General features: G+C 42.8%; 3 protein-coding genes across 3 annotated transcripts; all 3 read left to right on the forward strand.

Moving 5' to 3' along the window:
- Positions 1-3,837: 3,837 nt before the first annotated feature.
- LOC117750295 (gamma-crystallin M3-like) lies at positions 3,838-4,757 on the forward strand. Its single transcript, XM_034561449.1, has 3 exons — positions 3,838-4,042; positions 4,142-4,384; positions 4,479-4,757. Exons 1-3 carry the CDS (start codon positions 4,010-4,012, stop codon positions 4,755-4,757), a joined length of 555 nt encoding a protein of 184 aa, XP_034417340.1. The 5' UTR covers positions 3,838-4,009.
- A 2,447-nt stretch (positions 4,758-7,204) lies between these two features.
- LOC117750302 (gamma-crystallin M3-like) lies at positions 7,205-7,963 on the forward strand. Its single transcript, XM_034561456.1, has 3 exons — positions 7,205-7,246; positions 7,348-7,590; positions 7,685-7,963. The coding sequence occupies exons 1-3, from the start codon at positions 7,214-7,216 to the stop codon at positions 7,961-7,963; spliced, it is 555 nt and encodes a 184-aa protein (XP_034417347.1). The 5' UTR covers positions 7,205-7,213.
- A 2,457-nt stretch (positions 7,964-10,420) lies between these two features.
- LOC117750874 (gamma-crystallin M3-like) lies at positions 10,421-11,179 on the forward strand. Its single transcript, XM_034562294.1, has 3 exons — positions 10,421-10,462; positions 10,564-10,806; positions 10,901-11,179. The coding sequence occupies exons 1-3, from the start codon at positions 10,430-10,432 to the stop codon at positions 11,177-11,179; spliced, it is 555 nt and encodes a 184-aa protein (XP_034418185.1). The 5' UTR covers positions 10,421-10,429.
- The last annotated feature ends 1,237 nt before the right edge of the window (positions 11,180-12,416 follow it).

The following is a 12,416-nucleotide window of genomic DNA, read 5'->3' on the forward strand; positions in this document are numbered from 1 at the left end:
GGAATTTGTTTATGCCATTGCGGTGCATATACTTACCTTTCACACTATGCCCTTCTGCAGTCATGATGACTCCTGGATATGCTTCATTGTCATAATTAACGACGCACCACTCTCCAATGTGCAGGGGCATTCCAAAACACTTTCCTCTTTTTTTTACACAGACATGAAATGTCTCGGTATTTCATCTGGCCGGCTGTCAGACAGATGGCTTGGTGGATTCTCATAGTGCCTTTTACGGCAGCTATTGCAGGTACCTCAGTCTTTGATTCAATATCCCTCTCTGGGACGAAGAACAGCTCAACAGATGTGTCCAGGCTTTTCAACGTGTCATACAAGCTCTGGGCATGAGGGATTCTCCTCCATGGGCCACAATCCGGTCTGCTGACCTCTTGGGGGCCCCACCCACACTGTCTAGTGCCCCCTCCCCATGACTAGCCTCAAAGAAATTCCACGTTATTCCTTTGAAGCCATACTAGTAGGGTTCCGTTGAGAGGTAGAAGAAATTTCCCTTTTGTCGATATTGCGTTGCAGGCCCATCGCTGAAAAAATTAAGTATGCTGACTTGAGGCTGTCGTTCTCTCACTACCTTCAGAACTGGATCAAGATGGGCCTAGATGGCTACATGGTTGTGTCTTCTGGAGGGTGATATGGAGCAGAAGGTGTGTGGTGCTTGTTCACCAGCAGTGTAGAGCACTCCAGTGTGCAGACTGGCCTGCTTGTGTGAGCCTCCAAAATGCACAGATTGTATTTCTTCACTCTACTTACGAGTAATTTTCGCTGAAATATACATGCAAGACTGACTCGTTGTGCTTCAGGCTCCTCCTGAGCTCCCTGTAGGCATCAAACTGCCATTTAATGTTGAAGACATGGCGCCTAAAATGGAGAAGCCTCTCCTGGAAATCTGTGTTACGGTCATGCTCCGTTGTTGTTATCTCCCTTTTCACTGTGATTGTTGACACCTTCTCATCCTTCGTGATCTTCTCTGTCATCTACTGCGATAATCGAATGTTCTCTTCCCCAGTTTTTAGCATTGGTGACAAGTTAGGAGGCATTCACTGCACTCACCATAAGCACAGACCTTGGCTTTTGGGTCCCACATGGTTGCTTCAGACATTTCCTCAATGTTTGTTGAGGACAGCAACCCTTGGCTCTGCAAGGCACTGGCCATGAATTGCAGGTTCTCATGTTTTCTGCAGAGACATGTCACGGTCAGAGGAAGAGGGGGTTACCACCCAAAAGGGTCAGACAGCAAAAAGAGGTGTATGACACGTGGCCAATGTGTTCAGAGAGAAACCTCCTAGGCAAGTTCTTCATTGTATCATTAAGCAACCTCTTCTGCATCTTTTTCTTTAGCCGTGTAACTGTTTGTTTGCGGCCAGTGCCAGGCCCCAGGATTTTCGGTTCCACGAAGCAAGTTCGGCAAAATCACCATAGCAACACATCAAAAATTTGACCCTGCTCCAGCACAGACGCATTCAATCTAGCTGGATAAACTGGCCACTCCCCCGGAAGAAAATGGCAGCTCCCTTACTTAGAGATCCCATTTATGAAGGAGCGATATTAGTTAGATTAGTTTTTTGAATGAATTAAATGAATAAACCACAAATAGTTGGGCGAGTAAAATCACACGAGTAAAGCGTTGTGAATATTCATGTGAACGCAGCATTACGCATTTAACTTGTCTGATATATTGCCATGCTTCTTGTCTAGCCCTTGTAGACCATGATTATGGTCTGGAATTCCTCATATGCGTGCATGATCATCTCCTGCTCCTCAGTGGATAAAAAAGAGGCTCTTCCTTTGAGTTTATTTGCCTTGGTGCTGTTAGAAAATCATGGTTTCAGTGATCGACTCGGACGGGCGCGCAATTATCCTGAGTACTGACGAGATGTTTTGAGCTCGGATCAGCCTTTGAGAGACCGGGATAGCCTGATTTCAATCATTGTGTTAATTTATGCTGGCTAATAGGACATTTGATCGACTTAGTTGAACCACGTACAAGAAATAGGGCCCAGTCGTCACTTGACTAACATCATCTTGAAGAAAAAACGATGTAACGTTCTACTGACTTACATTCTCCAACGGTGGGTAAGATCCACAGGATACTTTGCTCTCTTCTTAGAGTACCCAAAAGCAGTCTGGACATGCTTTTGGAGTTTGTTCTTCTTCAGAATGGTTCCACTGACCACTTTTGCTGTAGATTTGCGGGTTGTCCCAGCTCTTGTAACCTTTGAAAAGTCCTCTTTGGTCAGCACCTTCCAGTCCTGTTATTGGACAAGACCTTGTTTTGTTCTTTATCACTCCCGAGGTCCGTTATGTTCAAATGATCTATTTGGTTGAACAACAACCCAACTTTTTTGCAAAAATTGGGAAGGTTGGCATACCCATACTAAAACTAGAGTATATCCTCAACCACAAGGACTCCAGCTCCCCATGTCCTGTCGCCACCCCAGTCGACTCCAGCTCCCCGTGTCCCAGCCGCCTCCAGCTCCACGTGTCCCGTCGCCGCCCCGGCCGACTCCAGTTTCCCGTGTCCCGTCGCTGCTTCTCTCTTTTTGTTTTTGCATTTTCATATTTTCTTCTAATATTTTCAATCAGGATTCTAATGTTAGCATTTAATGAGCACATGGTGGACCTTCAGCTAGCAATATGATTCAGTTAGCAAGGTGACTACTGTTTAACAAATATATTTCTAATTTTCTAATTGATATTTCACTATGACAGTGTGGACATGCTTGACAACATAACACTACACACATAATATGATAAATTACGAAACATAAGTGTAAATACTTACACTGCAACCTGCAACTGTTTCAGCCTCCAGTGAAGAAAGACAAAATGGTGGTAGTAATGTCACTGAAAACATCAGACGGTTTCTTAAAAGGGGCAATTACCCCATAATGACAGGATGGACAGCTCTTTCAGGGCTCTTTCAGGGACACAAGAAACATTTTCAATTCGATTATGAAAATAGAATATACATGATCAAAATGACTAATTGTATCTAATAACTTGTTTTGGACAATATAACCATACACTTTTTGGGGGGATTTAGTATCATTTAACCATTTATTACACACACTGTAGTTAGCGGAGCAGTGTGTGGGACATGCCAAAATCACGTTCGGCCAATGAAACAAAACAGTATAAAATGAAGGAAACACATTTCAAAAGGCTTATCATTGTATTTATGTGTGTAAATGTTTGTTCATTTATAATAATACCTCAGAGTTTCATTATTCTGCTACATTTTCATGATGACTGAGTGATTGTGATGAGGACACCAAAGGCACATTATAGTGAGATTGGAAAAGCTATGTAAAAATAACATAACTGACCTTCTTTTCAAAGTTCCACTGAAGAACACCAATGAAAGCGTTGTTCAGAGATTGGTAGCCCGGTGGTGTATCTGTAATAATGGTCAAAAAATTTCTAAGAATCAAGATGATTTAATATTTTGGTCCCTGACAAATTATTGGTGCTGCAGTTGCAAAAGCAGGTCAGAGGTCCATCAAACACGCAGGTTGGATGACAAGCAGAAGCGTGCATCGTTCTTTTATCTGTTCTCAAGGAATGTCAAATTTGAACAAGCTTGTGTGTTGTTTTCTGGGCATGTGTCTAACTGGAACATAGGTGTATTGTGTTGTTAGCAACTTATCTCTTTCTCCCCCAAATAAGTCAGCTGTCTGACCTTCAGTTATTATGTAAAACTGAACTCAGTTCCCTTTTTATAATCATGAGTCTACTGCAGGCCAAAGTTTATGCAAATGTCAGGACCTCATGAGGCATTACATGTGCAGTGTCAGTTGTCATGGACTACAAGGTACCCAGCCCCTGACAAATGCACATAACCTCTTCATTCAGTTGGTTTCAATGGCAAGTTGCTGAGTAATGGGGTTCTGATGGGGGAGGGGTCACTGATTCTTTACCTGGTCAGGTATAAAAGGAAAGGGTTAAACCATGTAGGTACACAGTTCAGGAGCAACACAGCACCTCTACAGCCAGCATGACCAACACCGGCATGAACATGAGGGGCAAGGTACTTAAAAATATATTTTTTTAATAAGCAGAAATTACATTCCCCATATATTCACCTTAATACTTTTTTCCTAATCATTTACAATTCACTTGTTTTCAGATCACCTTCTATGAGGAGAAGAACTTCCAGGGCCGCTCCTATGAGTGCATGAGCGACTGCTCTGACATGACCTCCTACCTGAGCAGGTGCCAGTCCTGCAGGGTGGAGAGTGGCTGCTTCATGGTGTACGACCGCACCAACTACATGGGGAACCAGTACTTCATGAAGAGGGGCGAGTACTCCGACTTCCAGAACATGCTGGGCATGAGGGACTGCATCAGGTCTTGCCGTATGATCCCTATGGTAGGTTTAAAACAGACCGTAAAAGGTGATCTTTGAGTGATACCTTTTTTTCTCTGAAATAATCAACATTTGTGTACTTGTTTCTTCAAAACAGCACAGAGGACAGTTCAGGATGAAGGTCTACGAGAGGGAGAACTTCGGTGGTCAGAGCCACGAGCTGATGGAGGACTGCGACAACATCATGGACCGTTACCGCATGAACGACGTCCAGTCCTGCAACGTGATGGAGGGCCACTGGCTGATGTACGAGCAGCCCCAGTACAGAGGCAAGCAGATGTACATGAGGCCCGGAGAGTACAGGAGCTTCAGGGACATGGGCATGAGCGGCATGAGGTTCATGAGCATGAGGCGCATCATGGATTCCTGCAACTAAATGATCACAAAATGTTTCTTGAATGTATCAAAAGCCAATAAATGAATAATTTCTGCAAATTTTTTTTGTCAAGCTTCTTTCCCAACTGCCCCAATGAAATAGTTTATTCCAATCAATATATGCAACAGTTCATGTAATTTAATATATTTTAATTTTTTTAAACAGCAAACACCTCGGCAAGCATGTTTTAAATCTGCTGAGAAATGTAGCTCTACATTTTTGTGTTAAACCCAACAGACAAAAGCACCTTTGATTTTGCGAGGCAGATCAATATTCTGGGTAGTTAACAAAGCTTCAATGCGCTACAGATAATCACACGTTTGACTATGCATTAAAATTATAGACCGTTAACAAGCGAGATGTCGTGTTCGACCTTTCTCGGGTAAAGCACTCTCTGCCATAAGACCGTCAACAAAATAGAGCCGGATAGATGGTTTCAGTTATAACTAAAATGTTTTATATCAAAAGCAAAGCAAACACTAAGAAATACATCAAATATATTCCATGGAATAGAGACCTAATGGTTTCCGCCAGGGAGACATGCGTAGATCGGTTACTTACCTGGCAGTTAGCAAAAAGGTCTGCCGATTTGCTGGATGTCCCAGCTCTCATAACATTTGAAAAGTCCTCCTCTTTTCTATATGGTCAGCACCTCTTCCAGCCCTGTGATTGGACAAGACCTTGTTCTGTTCTTTATCATTCCCGTAGTCTGTTAGGTTTCGGTCAAACAAACCCCAGTTACATATACAACATTGCTCAGGTCTTAGGTCAATCAACCCCCTCTTTGCATTATGTTTAAATTACCTACAGCCGTTTGGTTGAACAACAACCCAACTTTATTAACAAAAGCCGCTTTTTCACAAAAATTACGAAAGTTGGCATAGCCATACTAAAACGAGTGTATATCCTCAACCACAAGGGCTATTTGAATAATGTTGGTGTTTGAATAAAGAAAACACTTGTGAGATTAGTTAAGATGTGTAGCAAGCAGTAAATGTGTTACTCGTTAAAAGTTGTGGAAGACGGGACACAGAAAAAAAGAAGAAACAAATATTTCCAGGATGAATATCTCTTTAAAATGACGCAGATGAAAGCTTAAAACTCAACTACATCATAGCACAAAATGTTATCAGACTCTCTGTAAAGTTTGACTTTGATAAAGTGAAGTAGAACTGTTTTAGAGAGGTTTTAGTAAAGACAGTTTAGGCGAATCTCCAAATGGAGTGTTTAAGATTTGTGTGTGATATTAACATTTTCTCATGTGACACGCTATTTATTTCACTTTTCTATCACTAATGATGTTCAATATTTGCATATACAGCAGTAAAATACACTAAATAAAGCAAAATAATGCTTTAGTGCCCTCAAATCTTCATTAAATATTTTCACACATATCAGAATGTTCCATAACCTCATTCATATCTCTGCGGTTCTGTCCGATTTTCGTCTAAGAACCTTCCTTTTTATCGTGAGAGCCTATTGGAGCTACCTAAAGCAATCCAAATGCCAGGTGCACACTACACAACATGTTTGTCTATTAAAGGATCATTTAACGGGGGGGGGGGGGAAGAATAATACTATACCAGCAAACAACTCTTTAGTATGTAAAGATACAGTGAAGTATCGTCGAGATAAGCAGAGAATAAAGTCGCTCTCTCCCCCGTGTGCGTTCTTATCAGAGCTTCTTTTTGTTGAAGTGTATCGCCGGCTGTGCATGCTTTTAGTGCATGTTTGTGCTTGTGAGCGCTCTGAACTGTGTCATCTAGTGCAGTTGCAGCTGATTACACCGGAAGCAATGTCACAGAAGCATATCGCCCACCCTTCCATTTACCACCGTGGTATTGGCTCTGTCAGCTCTTTTGCCATAGCTTCCACTGTTGGCGCTGTTAGCAATGTTAGCTGATAGCCACCGGCACCGTCACAATGTTCAAAGCCATTGAGAGACAATAGACGGACCCCCAATTCGATATGAAGCACATTTAAGATGGTCACTTTGTCAGATTAGGCCATTAGAGTCATAAATCCTTGCCGTGATTCAACCGAGTGTCACAACAGGCCACACGTTGGCTTTCACAAGCCGCGTGATGTCAAAGGGGGAAGATGTGCTAGGGACTGACTTCTGAGAAAGAGAATGTAAACAAACCATGGTGCCAGAAGCAGTGTGTTTGATACTGGCTATCTTGAGGTTGGTCATTGTGGCAACACGTGGAAACTTTTTGTCAGGACCTCGTGAGGCATTGCAGATGCAGTGTCAGTTGTCATGGACTACAAGGTACCCAGCCCATGAAAAATGCACATAACCTCTCCATTCTGTTGGTTTCAATGGCAAGTTGCTGAGTAATGGGGTTCTGATGGGGGAGGGGTCACTGATTCTTTACCTTGGTCAGGTATAAAAGGAAAGGGTCAAACCAGGTAGGTACACAGTTCAGGAGCAACACAGCACCTCTACATTCAACATGAGTAACACCGGCATGAACATGAGGGGCAAGGTACTTAAAAATACATATTTTTATAATGAGCATGAATTTCTGTCACCATATATTCACCTTAATACTTTTTTCCTAATCATTTACAATTCACTTGTTTTCAGATCACCTTCTACGAGGAGAAGAACTTCCAGGGCCGCTCCTATGAGTGCATGAGCGACTGCTCTGACATGACCTCCTACCTGAGCAGGTGCCAGTCCTGCAGGGTGGAGAGCGGCTGCTTCATGGTGTACGACCGCACCAACTACATGGGAAGCCAGTACTATATGAAGAGGGGCGAGTACTCCGACTACCAGAACATGCTGGGCATGAGGGACTGCATCAGGTCTTGCCGTATGATTCCCATGGTAGGTTTAAAACAGACCTCAAAAGAAGATCTTTGAGTGATACCTTTTTATCTCTGAAATAATCAACATTTATGTTCTTGTTTCTTCAAAATAGCACAGAGGACAGTTCAGGATGAAGATCTACGAGAGGGAGAACTTCGGTGGTCAGAGTCACGAGATGATGGAGGACTGCGACAACATCATGGACCGTTACCGCATGAACGACGTCCAGTCCTGCAACGTGATGGAGGGCCACTGGCTGATGTACGAGCAGCCCCAGTACAGAGGCAAGCAGATGTACATGAGGCCCGGAGAGTACAGGAGCTTCAGGGACATGGGCATGAGCGGTATGAGGTTCATGAGCATGAGGCGCATCATGGATTCCTGCAACTAAATGATCACAAAATGTTTCTTGAATGTATCAAAAGCCAATAAATGAATAATTTCTGCACATTTTTTTGTCAAGCTTCTTTCCCAACTGTCCCAATGAAATAGTTTATTCCAATCAATATATGCAACGGTTCATGCAAATTTAATATATTGTAATTTATTTAAACAGCAAACACCTCGGCAAGCATGTTTTAAATCTGCTGAGAAATGTAGCTCTACATTTTTGTGTTAAACCCAACAGACAAAAGCACCTTCGATCTTGCGAGGCAGATCAATATTCTGGGTAGTTAACAAAGCTTCAATGCGCTACAGATAATCACACGTTTGACTATGCATTAAAATTATAGACCGTTAACAAGCGAGATGTTGTGTTCGACCTTTCTCGGGTAAAGCACTCTCTGCCATGAGACCGTCAACAAAATAGAGCCGGGTAGATGGTTTCAGTTATAACTAAAATGTTTTATATCAAAAGCAAAGCAAACACAATTACGAATTGAATCAAACTAAGAAATACATCAAATACATTCCATGGAATAGAGACCTAATGGTTTCCGCCAGGGAGACATGAGGAGATCGATTACTTACCTGGCAGTTAGCAAAAAGGTCTGCCGATTTGCTGGATGTCCCAGCTCTCATAACATTTGAAAAGTCCTCCTCTTTTCTATATGGTCAGCACCTCTTCCAGCCCTGTGATTGGACAAGACCTTGTTCTGTTCTTTATCATTCCCGTAGTCTGTTAGGTTTCGGTCAAACAAACCCCAGTTACATATACAACATTGCTCAGGTCTTAGGTCAATCAACCCCCTCTTTGCATTATGTTTAAATTACCTACAGCCGTTTGGTTGAACAACAACCCAACTTTATTAACAAAAGCCGCTTTTTCACAAAAATTACGAAAGTTGGCATAGCCATACTAAAACGAGTGTATATCCTCAACCACAAGGGCTATTTGAATAATGTTGGTGTTTGAATAAAGAAAACACTTGTGAGATTAGTTAAGATGTGTAGCTAGCAGTAAATGTGTTACTCGTTAAAAGTTGTGGAAGACGGGACACAGAAAAAAAGAAGAAACAAATATTTCCAGGATGAATATCTCTTTAAAATGACGCAGATGAAAGCTTGAAACTCAACTATATCATAGCACAAAATGTTATCAGACTCTCTGTAAAGTTTGACTTTGATAAAGTGAAGTAGAACTGTTTTAGAGAGGTTTTAGTAAAGACAGTTTAGGCGAATCCAAATGGAGTGTTTAAGATTTGTGTGTGATATTAACATTTTCTCATGTGACACGCTATTTATTTCACTTTTCTATCACTAATGATGTTCAATATTTGCATATACAGCAGTAAAATACACTAAATAAAGCAAAATAATGCTTTAGTGCCCTCAAATCTTCATTAAATATTTTCACACATATCAGAATTTTCCATAACCTCATTCATATCTCCGCGGTTCTGTCCGATTTTCGTCTAAGAACCTTCCTTTTTATCGTGAGAGCCTATTGGAGCTACCTAAAGCAATCCAAATGCCAGGTGCACACTACACAACATGTTTGTCTATTAAAGGATCATTTAACGGGGGGGAAGAATAATAATATACCAGCAAACAACTCTTTAGTATGTAAAGATACAGTGAAGTATCGTCGAGATAAGCAGAGAATAAAGTCGCTCTCTCCCCCGTGTGCGTTCTTATCAGAGCTTCTTTTTGTGGAAGTGTATGGCTGGCCGTGCATGCTTTTAGTGCATGTTTGTGCATGTGAGCGCTCTGCACTGCGTCATCTAGTGCAGTTGCAGCTGATTACACCGGAAGCAATTTCACAGAAGCATATCGCCCACCCTTCCATTTACCACCGTGGTATTGGCTCTGTCAGCTCTTTTGCCATAGTTTCCACTGTTGGCGCTGTTAGCAATGTTAGCAGATAGCCACCGGCACCGTCACAATGTTCAAAGCCACTGAGAGGCAATAGACAGGCCCCCAATTCGATATGAAGCACATTTAAGATGGTCACTTTGTCAGATTAGGCCATTAGAGTCATAAATCCTTGCCGTGATTCAACAGAGTGTCACAACAGGCCACACGTTGGCTTTCACAAGCCGCGTGATGTCACGGCGGAAGATGTGCTAGGGACTGACTTCTGAGAAAGAGAATGTAAACAAACCATGGTGCCAGAAGCAGTGTGTTTGAGACTGGCTATCTTGAGGTTGGTCATTGTGGCAACACGTGGAAACTTTTTGTCAGGACCTCGTGGGGCATTGCAGATGCAGTGTCAGTTGTCATGGACTACAAGGTACCCAGCCCATGAAAAATGCACATAACCTCTCCATTCTGTTGGTTTCAATGGCAAGTTGCTGAGTAATGGGGTTCTGATGGGGGAGGGGTCACTGATTCTTTACCTGGTCAGGTATAAAAGGAAAGGGTCAAACCAGGTAGGTACACAGTTCAGGAGCAACACAGCACCTCTACATTCAACATGAGTAACACCGGCATGAACATGAGGGGCAAAGTACTTAAAAATACATATTTTTATAATGAGCATGAATTTCCGTCACCATATATTCACCTTAATACTTTTTTCCTAATCATTTACAATTCACTTGTTTTCAGATCACCTTCTACGAGGAGAAGAACTTCCAGGGCCGCTCCTATGAGTGCATGAGCGACTGCTCTGACATGACCTCTTACCTGAGCAGGTGCCAGTCCTGCAGGGTAGAGAGTGGCTGCTTCATGGTGTACGACCGCACCAACTACATGGGAAGCCAGTACTATATGAAGAGGGGCGAGTACTCCGACTACCAGAACATGCTGGGCATGAGGGACTGCATCAGGTCTTGCCGTATGATCCCCATGGTAGGTTTAAAACAGACCTCAAAAGGTGATATTTGAGTGCTACCTTTTTATCCCTGAAATAATCAACATTTGTGTTCTTGTTTCTTCAAAACAGCACAGGGGACAGTTCAGGATGAAGATCTACGAGAATGAGAACTTTGGTGGTCAGAGTCACGAGATGATGGACGACTGCGACAACATTATGGACCGTTACCGCATGAACGACTGCCAGTCCTGCAACGTGATGGACGGCCACTGGCTGATGTACGAGCAGCCCCAGTACAGAGGCAAGCAGATGTACATGAGGCCTGGAGAGTACAGGAGCTTCAGGGACATGGGCATGAGCGGTATGAGGTTCATGAGCATGAGGCGCATCATGGATTCCTGCAACTAAATGATCACAAAATGTTTCTTGAATGTATCAAAAGCCAATAAATTATTAATTTCTGCAGATCTTTTTGTAAAGCTTCTTGCCCAACTGTCCCAATGACATTTATACCAAGCAATATATGCAACACTTCATGCAATTTAATATATTGTAATTCTTTTAAACAGCAAACACCTCTCGGCAAGCATGTTTTAAATCTGCTGAGAAATGTAGCTCTACATTTTTTTGTTAAACCCAACAGACAAAAGCAACTTTGATCTTGCGAGACAGATCAATATTCTGGGTAGTTAACAAAACTTCAATGCGCTACGGATAATCACAAGTTTGACTATGCATTCAAAATATAGACCGTTAACAAGCGAGATGTCGTGTTCGACCTTCCTCGAGGAGAGAACTCACTGCCATTCAATTTCATTCAATTCGGTTATTTTGTATCTCCCAAAATCTCAAATTTGCCTCCGAGGTCTTTACAATCTGTACACATACGACATCCCTGTCCCAGGACCTGACATCAGATTAGGAAAAACTCCAAGTAATACAGAAAAAACCTTTCACAGGGAAAAATGCGAATAAACCTTCAGGAGAGAGAGCAACAGAGGAGAATCCCTCTCCCCGGATGGACAGAAGCAATAGACGTCATGTATACAGATGAACAGTGTTACCGAGTTACAACACATTCAATCAATATGACAAATGAATGAATAATAAGTAATAGACATGGACCACGATCCAGACCTCCACAATCCATGAAACAGAAGGATGACGAGAGGAGGGGCTGGGGGGCCATCAGCAGGGCCATGGCAGGATACAAGGCCACAGAGGCAGGAGGCCAGCCCACCAGGCAGGAGGAATCGCGAAAGAGGCCGGACCAATGGGGCAAGGTCCTTGAGGAAGGAGGCACAAAGAAGGAGGCAGGGCCATTGGGAAGGAGGCCAGGCCAAGGATCCAGGAAGCAGGGGGCAAGGAGGCAGGACCAGCGCCAGACACAGCCAGGTCCAATGGACCCTATGAGGCTAGAAGGCACAAAGACTCCGGGGAAGAAGTAGAGTTAGTAATTTGCAATGAAGAGACGTAAATTCGTCCATAAGGAGACAGAGAAGAGGAGATAGGTGCCCAGTGTATCCTAAAACGTCCCCCAGCAGCCTATAAGCCTATAGCAGCATATCATGGGGCTCGACCAGGGCAAAACTGAGCCAGCCCTAACTGCAAGCGCTATTAAAGAGGAAAGTCTTAAGTCTAGTTT

This window comes from Cyclopterus lumpus, chromosome 21, assembly GCF_009769545.1.
Source record: "Cyclopterus lumpus isolate fCycLum1 chromosome 21, fCycLum1.pri, whole genome shotgun sequence".
NCBI lineage: Eukaryota > Metazoa > Chordata > Actinopteri > Perciformes > Cyclopteridae > Cyclopterus > Cyclopterus lumpus.